The sequence below is a fragment of the Lithobates pipiens genome, unplaced genomic scaffold (assembly GCF_037356315.1).
Source record: "Lithobates pipiens isolate NorthernLeopardFrog02 unplaced genomic scaffold, aLitPip1_a1.2 Scaffold_27, whole genome shotgun sequence".
Lineage (NCBI taxonomy): Eukaryota > Metazoa > Chordata > Amphibia > Anura > Ranidae > Lithobates > Lithobates pipiens.
In genome coordinates this window covers 155,416,265-155,430,398 of record NW_027507788.1, presented here as the reverse complement: position 1 = coordinate 155,430,398, position 14,134 = coordinate 155,416,265, and the positions used below count along the sequence as shown (strand labels likewise).

General features: G+C 44.5%; 1 protein-coding gene across 4 annotated transcripts in view; it reads right to left on the bottom strand.

Annotated features, from left to right (window-relative positions):
• Positions 1-1,305: 1,305 nt before the first annotated feature.
• Positions 1,306-14,134, bottom strand: part of DRAXIN (dorsal inhibitory axon guidance protein) — a 125,368-nt gene continuing 112,539 nt past the window's right edge. For all 4 annotated transcript variants that reach the window (XM_077457719.1, XM_077457718.1, XM_077457721.1 and 1 more), the window contains exon 7: positions 1,306-2,513. In XM_077457719.1, coding sequence (XP_077313845.1) covers positions 2,401-2,513 — 113 coding nt within the window. In that variant the 3' untranslated portion in view covers positions 1,306-2,400. The remainder of the gene's footprint in view (positions 2,514-14,134) is intronic.

The window sequence follows — 14,134 nt, the reverse complement described above, 5'->3', positions numbered from 1 at the left end:
GGGACCTGCATTCAGATTGGAGTACATCAAGGATGGTATGTAGCAAGAGGACATCCAATAGAAGATCACAGGAAAGATGAAAGAAACTGCCAAAAAAGGAGGGCCCCCTGGATACAGCCAAGCAGGAAGACCACATACAAAGAAATATGGCCTGCACTCAGATTAAGAGGGCACCAAGTATGGTATGTAACAAGAAGACATCCAATAGAAGATCCAAGGAAAAATGGCACCAGGATAAAAGGAGCTTCCAAAAAAGAGGGGCACCCTGGATGGAGCAAAACAGGGGGGGCACATATAAAGGAGAATAACCTGCATTCAAATAAATAAGGCAACAAGAATGGTATGTAGCAAGGAGACATCTAATAAAAGACTCAAGGAAAGGTGGCACCAGGATGAGAGGAGCTGCCATAAATAAAAGAGGGCCATTGAAGTAGGAGGGCCATATACAAAAGAGTGCAATGATTTTTACTCAGATTAAGAAGGCAAGAAGAATTGGTATGTAGCAAGAAGACATCAAACAAAAGATCCAAGGAAAAGTACCTCAAACATAAGAGGAGTTGCCAAAAAAGAGGGGCACCCTGGATGGAGCCAAACAGGAGGACCACATTTAAAGAAGGAAAACGACCTGCACTTAGATTAGGAAGGCACCAAGGATAGTATCTGGCAAGCAGACATCTACCAGAATGCTCAAGGAAAGGTGGCACCAGGGTGACCAGAGCTGCTGAAAATAGAAGATGGGCATCCCGGATGGAGCCAAACAGGAGGGCCACATACAAAGAAGGAGAATGACCTGCACTCAGATTAAGAAGGCAAGAATGGCAAGAATACATCTGATAGAAGATCCAAGGACAGGAGGCACCAGGACGAGCTGAACTGCTGAAGATAAAAGAGGGGCAGTCTGGATGGAGCCAAGCAGGAAGGCCACATACAAAGAAGAGGAATAAATAACCTGCATTCAGATTAAGAGGGCAGCAAGGATGTATGTATATAGCAAGAGGACATCCATTAGAAGATCCAAGGAAATGAGGCACCAGGGTTGAACCCGGGCCCCTGCTGACCCAATAAGGACTGAGCTCATTACAGGAGTACTGCTTATACCTCTATTTGCCTTGCTGCCAAATATACTGAGAAATATATTTCAGGCTTTCCAAATCTCAGGAGCGCTATATACACCCATGGCACTTTGCTCATTCCTCCATCACTCTAATGTGGACATGTGGTGGGCTAAGACAGCACTGAACTCAAATCTCTCCAACCAACCTTCAAACTTGTATTTTTTTATTGATTGACTTACAAACCAGAGAATACAAAGTAACAATCCATTATTTATTTACAGAATAATAAAAGCAAACAGCATCAGATAACCTCGTTGGTGAGTTTGTTTGTTTTTTGTCCAACTAGTCTACCAGTTCAAAAGGAGGATTTGTACAACAATACGATTTCTACACTTCATACGCAAGTAGAAAATACAGGAGAGACAGAACAGGTTGGTCCTTAGGATGTTTCCAATCACAAAATATAAAATACAGCCCCGTCCCCGCCCCACTGCGGGCACACAAGTCATGACATTGACTTTCATTTTGTAACCTTATTGTATTTATTTTTAAAGTCAGTGGAGATGAAAGCCAATCAAATGAGTAAAAATGTTTTAGTCTGTTAGGGCTCTTTCACACCGCCTGTCAAACGCACCCATTGAGGTCAATTGGAGCACCCTGCAACTGCAAGGCAAACGCTCCATCTAGTGGTCATAGGGTGGTATTTTCCTGATTGGGATATTTCAGGAAAATATTGCATTATGGCCACTAGATGGCGCTGATGATCACAGGAAAAAGCCTGCTAGACACAACAGAAGATTATTCGCAACAGCTGTGTGAATACAGAGACAATTGCATTACACATTTTTTTGCAAACAGACCCCTATATATCTGGATTTGATTGTATTAACATACCATTTTCACTGAACATATTCACTGCTGATGCAAATTTTCTATATGTCAAATTTGCAATGTCTGAATTTGTGAAAAGTTTACTTTAAAGCAGGAAGTGGGAACAGACAATTAAGTATTCAGGGTATCTGCGATAAAAGATCAGCTCATTTGAATATCTCCCCTCCCCCACTATTTTCATAGACAAATTTGCTAATAGGTGATATTTTAAGATCTAAAATGTTTCGCCATAAGTGGCTATAGAAAAACATTCTTTAGACTGGAGCCCTTTGTTAAAATAAACCATCCAATAAATAAACATTTTCTGAGCTAGCGGCAAACAAACCGTTGTTCCTCCAGCTCTAATATCTAGAATTATCATGTAAATAAAAAAGACGTCCTTGTCAGTCGGGGACAGTGACAGCGAAGGACGTCTGCTACATGGCAGTAGGTAGATTGCAGCGTTGCAGTCCGGTCAGACAGAAATAAACGATCCTTGGTCTTTGTTGATGGATTCTGGGTCCACGCAGCGCCCTTTCCTCCGTGTCACTCTCTGATTGCGGTGGAACTTGGAGAAGCACCGGAGACCTGTACATGAGAATACATTGAAACAAGATGTACATGTAATTCATTGTTAACTGGGCTGAGGAAAGACAAATGTCTATCATGTACAACCTCTCAAAGAGGTTTCACTGTCTATACCAGTGGGGTCAACTTACTAGATAAGGGGGGCCTCAAGTGTGCCCCCTGACATCACCAAAGGGCCACACATAATATTCAGTGGATCTAATGGAAGCTGTCAGAGACTGCAGACATGCAAAAGGAGAAGGTCGGAGCTTATGGGCATGCTACAAGAGATGGTTAGTAACTGGGGATATGCTACAGTATATGGTAAGAGACTACAGGCATGCAACAGCAGATGGTCAAAGACTATGGGCATTCTGCAAGAGATGGTTAGAGACTAGGAACATGTTGCAGGAGATTGTTAGAGACTGGGAACATGTTGCATGAGAAGGTCAGAGACTGGAAACATGCTGCAGGAGATGGTCAGAGACTGCAGACATACAACAGGAAATGGTCAGAGACTATTGGCATGCTGCGAGAGACAGTCAGAGACTATGGATATGTTGTGGAAGATGGTTAGAAACTAGGAACATGTTGTAGGCGATGGTTAGAGACTACGGGCATGCTCAAGGAGATGGTCAGAGACTGGAAACATGCTGCGGGAGATGGTCAGAGACTATGAGCATGCTGCAAGAGACAGTCAGAGACTATGGGCATGCTGCAAGAGACAGTCAGAGACTATGTACATGCTGCAAGCGATGGTTAGAGACTGGGAACATGAAGCAAGAGATGACCAGATACCTCAGACATGCAAGTAGACATGGTCAGAGGCTACAGTCATGCTACAAGAGATCGTCAAAGACTGGGAATATACTGTGGGAGATGATCAGAGACTGCAAACATGCTAAAGAAATTGTTGGAGGCTTTAGACATGCTTTAGGAGACATTCATAGAAAAGCACCAAAACAAAATAACATCTTCAGGTGCTACATGATAAGTGCCGAAGAGCCACATAAGGCCCCTTTGCACAGGTTGGGCACCAGGTGTCTATACATTTTAGGCTCATTTCACAAAGTTACCCCCCCCCCCATAAAACATAAAAAAATGTGGGGGGGTGGTCTATTTTCTTCAGAGCACACCTAGCACTTCTATCTTTCTTGCCTATGCAAAAACGATGCCCACTTCCTGCCCGAAGTCCGCTGGGATAGCCACATCACGCACCCCAGGAGACTTTGGGGCTTTATAGAATACACTGATCATGTGTAGTGCAGCATTATCAAGAGGCTGACTGCTAAGACCTGGAAGGGACAGTCGGCCTCCTGATGACATCACAATGAAGATGATTGCCCAAGACCTGGCATGCAGTGGATTTTGGCGGGTTACAGCTGGACAGCACTGGATTCACTAGGCAGGTGAGAATGCCATTTTATCTCAACCCAACCCACAAAGTAAGAAGAGGTCAAAATCAATACTAGAAAAGTCTACAATTTCTGGGGAAATTGTGTGAAGTGTTCTTGCCTCCACCTACTGGAGTGGGCGGAGTAACTGGGTGGAGTGGCTTGATTAACTGTTGTGTGGTTGGAGTGGCTGGAGTAACTGTGAAAAGTGTTAAAAAGCTGAATATTATATTGTTCTTCTGGTACATGACCCCGGATGTCCTGCACGCTATTTATCCTTCTACAACAGACCGGTGCTGGCGCTGTGTGGGGCATAAGGGCACCCTCTTGCATATATACTGGCAATGCCCTCGTATAGTCCCTTTCTGGACGGAAGTCCGTACGCTCTTGGCCAGTGTCCTGGACCAACCCCTGGACTTGAACCCAAAGCACTTTTTACTGGGAGTCCCTTTCCCCAAACTGTCCAAATCCCTACAGAAATTATCCCGCCATATCTTGACCGCAGCGAGGTGTCTTGTTGCACTCCATTGGAAAAAACGCACCCCCCTACCCCGGACGCATTATACGCTCGCATTAGAGACGTGGAGCTTATGGAGAGGATGACCGCCAGGATACAGGACCGGCTGGAAGCGCATGACGTAGTCTGGAATCCCTGGAATCTTAAGGGCGATCGACCCTGACAGGCAAGCGGAAGTTTTCGGATGACTACCCACCCCTACTCCCTCCTTTTCCTCTCTACCTTTCTTTCTACCCTTTGGTATCCCTTTCTTCTCTCTTTTTCTCTTTTTCCCTTCTTCCTTTCTCTTATTCCTATCTTTCTTCCAAACCCCCCCGAGGGGGGGTGTTTGATTGGGTTAATGTGTACTACAAGTATCTTACACTATTAGTCGACACCTGTATCCTCGGATTGCCACTCTTGACTGGCTGTTGAGTTTTGAGGACTGGTTTATTATTGGTTGGACTTTATCCCTGACTTACATGTGTTGCAGAACATGCTGTCTGTGAATAGCTCTACCTGGCCTGGCTTGTACCTGCTCCATTATGTAGGCCAATATGCTCTTATGGTATGTTCTCCCCTGTAATTTTTCTGTTCTCTTTCTTTCGCTCCCCCAATGCTGTACTGAAGTGTCTGACGTGTAATGTTTCACTTTATACTAATAAAAAGTTATTTGACAAAAAAAAAAGCTGAATATTTTAAAAAGTATAAATAGTTGTAAAAAAGTTGAAGAAGTCCCATCATTAGCTGAAAGAGCTGAACATTTTTTTCAAAACAATTTTTTTTTTCAAAAATGATTTCTTTTTCAAAAACTACTTTTTTTTCAAAAATTATTTTTTTTTTTTCAAAAATTATTTTTCTTCAAAAGATTTTTTTTTTCAAAAATGTTTCTCAGAAATTATTATTTTTTTCTAATTTTAATTTTTTTATTATTATTTTATTTTTTTCATGGGGTGGTCATAATGTTTTGGCTGATAATGGGGTGGTCATACATTATTTGGCTGATTATGTTGTGGACATACTGTTTTGGCTGATCATGGGGGGGGTCATAATGTTTTGGCTGATCATAATATTTTGGCTGATTATGGTGTGGACATAATATTTTGGCTGATCATGGGGTTGGCAGCTTTTGTCACTTCCCACTCTAGTTGAACATTTCCTCAATCATTCCTATGGGACAAATTTTGCAGCAAAAACAACGATATTTTGTAAACCATTCGGCGAAACGTTCCACATAGTAATAGCACACCAAACGGGAACAATCCACATGTTTCGGTATATTACTGTGTATGTATTGTAAAAGCTGTGGGAGGAGTTAGGGTGGTAAGTTTGGCTATAATAAGAATAATAATATATATGTGAGATAACAGTAAGTAGTCTTGCTATGCAAGAACACTTAATTAACCTCAGGGTGGGGTGGGGCAGATGTGGGGTTGAAGTTCCTCTTTAAATCTGAACTCCAGGATAATCAAATATCATCTAAATACAAGAGTGTGTAATTTTCCTTGAATCTTGGTGTGCTTTGTGTATTTCTTCCAGATCTGTGCAATAATCCAGACACTTTCCCTCTATGCGGGAGCTTCCTATAATAAAGACCAGTCACTGCTGCTCTCTCTTCTTGTGCAGGGTGACTGGTCTTGTCTCCGCCCCCTGTTGTAGTTTTCTGCAGGCAGCCTGTAGTGGGTGGAGCCTGCTGGGCCCCTCCCACAGCTCTGCTCTCTGCATAGGCTGTGTACAGCACAGTGATGACATCACTGTTACTTTTACAAGATAATTTCTGGGTTTGAAAAGACATTTGGGGAAGGCAAAAGGATTTATAACCTTTGTGCACCCGGGGGTTCAGCTTTAAGTTTCTACAGTCTGTCCCAATATGTTTTATCCCTCAGACCTTTCGCCATTTTGTTATCTGCCTCTGGACTCCTTATACAGTATCTATATTATCAATATATTTTTTGTAAGTGAGGTCTCCAGAATCCTCAAAGCGGAAAGAATGTAGCAAATACAGGCAAATAGTTTGCAAGGGTGTCGGGTATGAATTTTCATATTATCTGTTCATAGCAATGCAAGGAAAGCACAGGAAATTGTTAAAGCGGAAGTCCGCCGTTCTTTTTTTTTTAAAAGCCAGCAGCTACAAATACTGCAGCTGCTGACTTTTAAAAAAATGACACATACCCACCCAGCGAGCCCGCGATGTTGGCACCCGAAGCCGATCTCTCGGTCGTCTTTCGGGTGCTGCCGCCGCCATCTTGGGTATGGGAATCAGGAAGTGGAGCCTTGCGGCTTCATTTTCCGGTTCCCTACTGCGCATGCGCGAGTCGCGCTGCGCAATAAGGATGGTCCCCGCTGTCTCTGGGATCCGTGTGTTTCCCAGCAGGCAGCGGGGGACTTTCGGAAAGGGGCGTGGATTCTGCGGAAAGGGGCGTAGCTTCTGCAGAATCTATGCCGGAAGTGGGTGCAGATACCTGTACTGTACAGGTACCTGCACCCCCCTCCCCCCTGAAAGGTGCCAATTGTGGCGCCGGAGGGGGGGAGGATTCCAATGAGCGGAAGCTCCACTTTAGGGTGGACCTCCGCTTTAAATAGCTGTATCTGGGAAATTCACCAGATTCTTGTTTTTAAAGTTGACCTTCACCCTAAGCCCCTGTTCACACCAAGTCGCACTGACATGTGGCTTTGAAATTGTCAAAATAACTCAACACACAGCCATTAATGTCTAATCCGCTGGCAACAAAAATGAGTACACTCCTAAGTGAAAATGTCCAAATTGGGCCCAAAGTGTCAATATTTTGTGTGGCCACCATTATTTTCCAGCACTGCCTTAAAGAGGAAGTAAACCCTGATGGGTTTACTTCCTCTTTCATTCCCTGCAAAGGCAAAGCATAATGGACTACTATGCATCGCATAGTAGTCCATTATGTGTCACTTACCTGACACAGGAGCCAGCGAAGTCACCGCTGTCCCCTGTAGTCCGGCGCATCCATCTTTTCGGTGGGGTCTCGCAGCTCCGCCGCTGTCATTCGGCGGAGCCGCGATGACGTCACTCCCGCGTTGGAAATGCCGCGCTCAGTGCGCCTGCGCGCCGCTGTCTACGGCGCATGCGCCGTAGACAGCGGTGCCTGTCTTCGGGCAAATATCTCCTAAACCGTATAGGTTTAGGAGATATTTCTTGGACCTATAGGTAAGCCTTAATCTAGGCGTACTTGTAGGTCAAAGTGGTTTGTAAGGGTTTACAACCACTTTAACCCTCTTGGCCATGGAGTTCACCAGAGCTTCACGGGTTGCCACTAGAGTCCTCTTCCACTCCTCCATGATGACATCACAGAGCTGTAGACATGGTTGAACATTCCGACGACAAAATCCGTCGGATTTTTTCCGACGGATTTTGGCCCAAACTTGTCTTGCATACACACGGTCGGAAAATCCAATCGTTCAGAACGAGGTGACGTAAAACACGTACGACGGGACTATAAAGAGGCCAGTAGCCAATAGCTTTTATCTCGTAATTTATTCTGAGCATGCGTGGCACTGTGTGTCAGAATTGTCTACACACGATCGGAATTTAAACGAACGGATTTTCTTTTTGTTGGAAAATTTTAGATCCAGATCTCAAACTTTGTGTTTTGGAAATTCCGATGGAAAAAGCCCACACATGATCGGAATTTCCGACAACACAGTCCGATCGCACATTTTCCGTCGGAAAGTCCGAACGTGTGTACAGGGCCTTAGAGACCTTGCGCTCCTCCACCTTCCATTTGAGGATGCCCTACAGATGGTCAATAGGGTTTAGGTCTGGAGACATGCTTGACCAGTCCATCACCTTTACCCTTAGTTTCTTTAGCAAAGCAGTGGCTGTCTTGGAGGTGTGTTTGGGGTCGTTATGTTGGAATACTGCCCTGAGGCCCAGTCTCCAAAGGGGGGGATCATGCTCTGCTTCTGTATGTCACAGTACATGTTGGCATTCATGGTTCCCTCAATGAACTGTAGCTCCTCAGTGCTGACAGCACTCATGCAGTCCCAGACCATGACACTCCCACCACCATGCTTGACTGTAGGCAAGGCACGTTTGTCTTTGTACTGCTCACCTGGTTGCCCCCACACACGCTTGACACCATCTGAACCAAATAAGTTTATCTTGGTCTCATCAGACCACAGGATATGGTTCCAGTAATCCATGTCCTTAGTCTGCTTGTCTTCAGCAAACTGTTTGCAGGCTTTCTTGTGCATCATCTTTAGAAGAATCTTCCTTTTGGGAGGACAACCATGCAGACCAATTTGATGCAGTGTGCGCCGTATGGTCTGAACACTGACAAGCTGACCCCCCCCCCCCCCCACACCCCTTCAACCTCTGCAGCAATGCTGGCAGCACTCATACGTCTGTTTACCAAAGACACCCTCTGAATAGACGCTGAGCACGTGTACTTCTTTGGTCGACCATGGCGAGGCCTGTTCTGAGTGGAACCTGTCCTGTTAAACCGCTATATGGTCTTGGCCACCATACTGCAGCTCAGTTTCAGGGTCTTGGCAATCTTCTTATAGCCTAGGCCATCTTTATGTAGAGCAACAATTCTTTTTTTCAGATCCTCAGAGAGTTCTTTGCCATGAGATGCCATGTTGAACTTCCAGTGACAAGTATGAGAGAGTAAGAGCAATAACACCAAATTTAACACACCTGCACCCCATTCACACCGGAGAACTTGTAACACTAATGGGTCACATGACATTGGGCCCAATTTGGCCATTTTCACTTAGGGGTGTACTCACTTTTGTTGCCAGCGGTTTAGACATTAAAGGGGTTGTAAAGGTAAATGTTTTTTCACCTTAATGCATTCTATGCATTAAGGTGAAAAAACATCTCACACTGCTGGCGCCCCCAGCCCCCCCGTTTTACTTACCTGACCCCTCGAAAATCCCGCGCTCGCCCCCGCCGTCCTCTTCGCCGCTCAGCCTGGCCGCTGATTGGCTGGAGTGGATGGATTGAAAGCAGCGCAGCCATTGGCTCGCGCTGCTGTCAATCACATCCAATGACGCAGCGCGCCGGGGGGCGGGGCCTTGTGATACAGCGAGCGGCTATAGCCGCCGGCTGTATCACGGGAGCGCGCCCGCAGTGCTTCTCACCATGTGAGGGAGCTCGCATTAACGTGAGAAGCACCTGCGGGAGGAAGCAGAGACAGCCGCCGAGGGACCCCAGAAGAGCAGGTTCGGGGCCACTCTGTGCAAAACGAGCTGCACAGTGGAGGTAAGTATGACATGTTTGTTATTTTAAAAAAATAAAAATTTTTACTTTACAACCCCTTTAATGACTGTGTGTTGAGTTATTTTGAGGGGACAGCAAGTTTACACTGTTATACAAGCTGTACACTCACTACTTTACATCGTAGCAAAATTTAATTTCTTCAGTGTTGTCACATGAAAAGATATAGTGTTAATTCACACAGTGTGCAGTGAAATATGTTTTACTGTTTTCTTTTTACTGCATTGTAAAACATCTGTCACAACAAGGACACACAGAAAACAATTGTTTCCTATGCGTCCCATTTTCACTGCAGACATGCTGCATTTTATCACTGGGCACTGTGCCGAATCGTGATGCGCTGTCCTCTACCGCAGCCAGGAACGGACAGCCTCTGGGGAGGTAAAGCACTCTGGCAGCTCTCCATTCCTATGTGAATTCCTAACAGGCCATGGACCCGTACCAGCCTGCGGCCCGGGGGTTGGGGTCCTCTGCATTAAAGGCTAGTTCACACACGCAGTTTTTTTTACTGCCAAATTTGACAGTCGGTGACGAGGTGAAATGTCATATCCTCACCATCTGTTGTAACCCTCAAAAAGTCAACCCACATACATTGCACGTGGCTGCAGGGTGGTTGTTGCGTGGCTCCATTGCCATGGCCGCAAAGCATCAAGACTGCAGCATGTGCACAGCCCAGAGCAGCTGCATATCTATGTTCAGGTGGATGGTTCTGGGAACAGCAGTAAAACCGGTGTTTAACTGACTGTTTTACCACCCCCCATCCCCATGTGAATGAGCCTTTAAAGCAATATGTTGATTTTATGCTAGAACAAGAATTCTTATAAACCCCCCCCTTACAATTCTTCATCCATCATCATCGCTGCTCATGTGATTGGATCCCGCAGACACAATTCTGGCATGTCTGTATATTTACCAGAAGGAAAAACACTTGAGTAATTGTCACATGCCCAGCCACAGCACTCAGAAAACCCTCTTCTGTATGTGATGGGTACACCGTGTGCAGATCAGGGCACATGACACAGCCCATAGACAGGAGACAAATATCACTTATTGATGATCAGATCCGGAAATGATTGGACTATATGACCCCTGCAGACACCCCTGCCTGATTGATCTCTGTTGAGGGATCAATAATCCAATATGGATTTTGCCAGCCAACCATTTATCTTATTCCAAGATAAGATCATTGTAAAGTGGAGTCGGCTCATGGTATAAACATGTACACCCAGCTAAGATAAGCATCCTCATTTATGTTACAGCTCTTCTACCAGTGATGGTAGAACTCACCAAGGCCAACAGACGGTCATCTGGTTGTTGGAGAGACCAGGCACCAGGGGTGGACTGACCATTGGGCCACTCGGGCACTACTCGAGGGCCCCATGCCACTAGGGGGCCCCATCAGGGTTGCCAGCCTCAGTAAAACCAGGGACAGTATGTAAAAATTAGTTTTTGTTTTTTTACATCTGTCTCTGAAATGTCCCTTACCGACATCCTTTTGGTCTAAAAATCCCAAGATTATAGCTACCCCACCTCTCCAGTACCTTCTCAGCCAATAGAAACATGTCTGTGTATACTGTGTGATTGTATACTGTGTGTGTTTGTGTATACTGTGTGGCCCCATAATCTCTGATTGCCCAGGGGCCCCATAATCTCCTATTGCCCGGGGGCCCCATGAGTTGTCAGTCCGCCCCTGCCAGGCACCACACTTTATACACAAATAGAAAACTAAAAATCAAGTGAGAAGGGAACGGAAGTACAGTATGTAGATAGTGCTACAAGTAGATTTAGGAGGTGCGTACCTCCTCAAAAAAATAAAAGGTAATAAAAACAATCTTGATGAAGTTCTAGTCATTTTATTCATGGGAGTATATAGCCAACACCATGCAGAGGACATGGAGAAGACAGTTCTCCTGATTGGCAGAGCTTCACATTGTGATGGTGCACCAAGTGGAGAGGTTCTCTTTGTTCCTGATAAAGGTTGAGAGCCCGTTTTAATAGAAAGGGTCGCCATCATTCACTGCCGGCTCGTGACACTTTACCATAATGATCTATGTGGAAACAGCGTGTCTGTTATTGGGAAACATGTCCTGACACAATACACACGTGTAGGACAGACCACATTGCCGCCTGTGTTTGGAAACCTACTACACAGAACTGATGAAAGCCACTTCTACTACACCGACTATCCAGACTGCTCTAGAGAGATCCATTCACAAAGAGAGCACAGCAGAAGTATTCTTATTTGTATCCTCTGGATTCAGAGCATTTTTTTTCGCATTGGGATTGTCTCAGTTCTGCACATTAAACCCTTTAACGTAACCTACCTTAACATATAGATCTTTTTTATTGTATTTTTTAATTTGAGCACAAATAGGGCTTTCATTTGGTAGCCAGTTTAAATACATATATTATTATGTCCTTGGGTGTTATTGGAAATAATAGTCCATTTTTTTATTTTTATTAACCTCCCTGGCGGTATGATTATTTCGGATTTTAGGTGCTGAAAGCGGTACCATTATTTTGAATGGAAATTTGGCGTTTTATATTGTAAGCCTGCAATTCTTAGGAATAACTCACTGAAATCTGTTTAAACCAAAGTCTAGTAGACATCCCGGGTAGGATAAAGTTTGAAACACAAAATCATAAATTATAATATAATAAATAACTGTAAATAATACAAAATAATATAATAATCATACTTTTTATTCAATAAATTTTAGTAAATAATATAATCAAAAACACTGACTTTTTTTTTTTTTTGTCAAACAAGGGTGCAATATTGGTAGTCATATTGCTTCAGTAAACGTCTCTGGTATGGAAAATTTTAAAACATGGTACAGCACAAAGTCCAACATCACAGTCAGGACAGTAGAACCTTGTTTCTTTTCGAATTTTCCTTCCAGTGTCGTCACGCTTCGAGCAGCAAACGACACACATCCTTGTGGGTGCTGCTTTCTTTTCTGTTGGTGGAACGTGGTCCATAAAGTGCCGACCAGTCAAGCGTTCCGGGTTCACAACGCCAGCAGCACGACGGCCAGATCTGTTTACAGACGTTGGTGTTTGGTGCCTGAGGAAAATAAGTTCGGCAACTTTCCAAACAAAGTCCGCATGAACAACAGGCTTGTCACTATTTTTTTTTTAGAAGAATGAAAGCATTCCACAGGCACTGCTCCAGAAGGTGCCTGAAGATTTTTTTATAATATTTTTTCTGTTGCTTCCTCATGGCTGGGTAAAAAGTCATGGCCTGGTCAGCACGATCAACACCTCCCATAGTATGGTTGTAGTCCATCACGACTTGGGGCTTCATGATGTCTTTTCCACCTTTTGTGTGTACCATGACAGTAGAGGTGTTGTGAATGGTACTCATTAGGCACACGTCTTTTTTGTCGCGCCATCTCAGTGCCATCATTTTTCCTTTTTGCCAGGCAACTATTTCTCCTGCCTTGAGCTTTTTATTGACAAAGGTTGGTGGCAAGTCACGCCGGTTAGCTCTAACGGTCCCGTATGCATCTGTTTTATGCTGCAAAAGGAACTCATAGAGTTCTGGAGAACTGTAAAAATTGTCTGTGGTTACACAGTAGCCCTGATTCAGCAGTGGTTCAATTAGAGTAAGCACGGAAGTGGTTGCCAGTCCATAGTTACTGAATGTCTCCTTGAACTTGGTTCCTTTCCCGGTGTAAAGTATGGAATTCCATATGTACCCAGTGCTAGATTCACAGAGCATGAATGATTTTATTCCAAAACGTGCCCTCTTGGACGCAATAAACTGTATCCAGCTGAGTCTTCCTTTATAGGCCATCAGACTTTCGTCGATACTGATGTCTCTGTCGGGTATATAGGTCTTCTGGAAATTTTTCTGAATCATCTGGTAAAGCCCCCAAATCTTTTTTAGTTTTGGTGCTGGATGAGAAGTCTCGTCGAATTCCTCATTATTTTCAAAGTGCAGATATTTCATAATAAGGGAAAATCTGTACTCCGACATGACGGTGCCAAAAAAAGGAGTTGCGAGCAATTTGTTAGTGGTCCAGTACCACTTCTGCAGGGGTTTACCAACCACTCCCTGTAGAATTATGAGGCCCAGAAACTTCCAGATGTCCTCCTTGGTTACAGGTTCCCACTTTCTGCTCCTTGCAAACCTCTGATGCGTAGCAGCTTGTTGTTCGTGGTACCGATTTGTCTCCATAACAATTTTTTCTATAACCTCATCGGTCAAAAATAGTTGGAGATATGCCAATGGGTTGTCATCCACATCCACTTTGATACCAGGTGTTCCAGTAAATGGAAATCTTGGGGGCGCTGCATGCTCCGTACCGCAATCAATTGAGCACCAAGTCCGCACATCACTTGGCAAAGTCGCAGGATCATCACTAAAATCGCTTTCCGTGCCTGACGACGAACTTCCCCACGAATCGCTATCACTCACTTCTGCAAGGGATTCTGCATCGCTGTCGCTGTTTTCAAACAGGTCGTATGCCACTTTTGAGGTAGAGGCGTGCTTTTT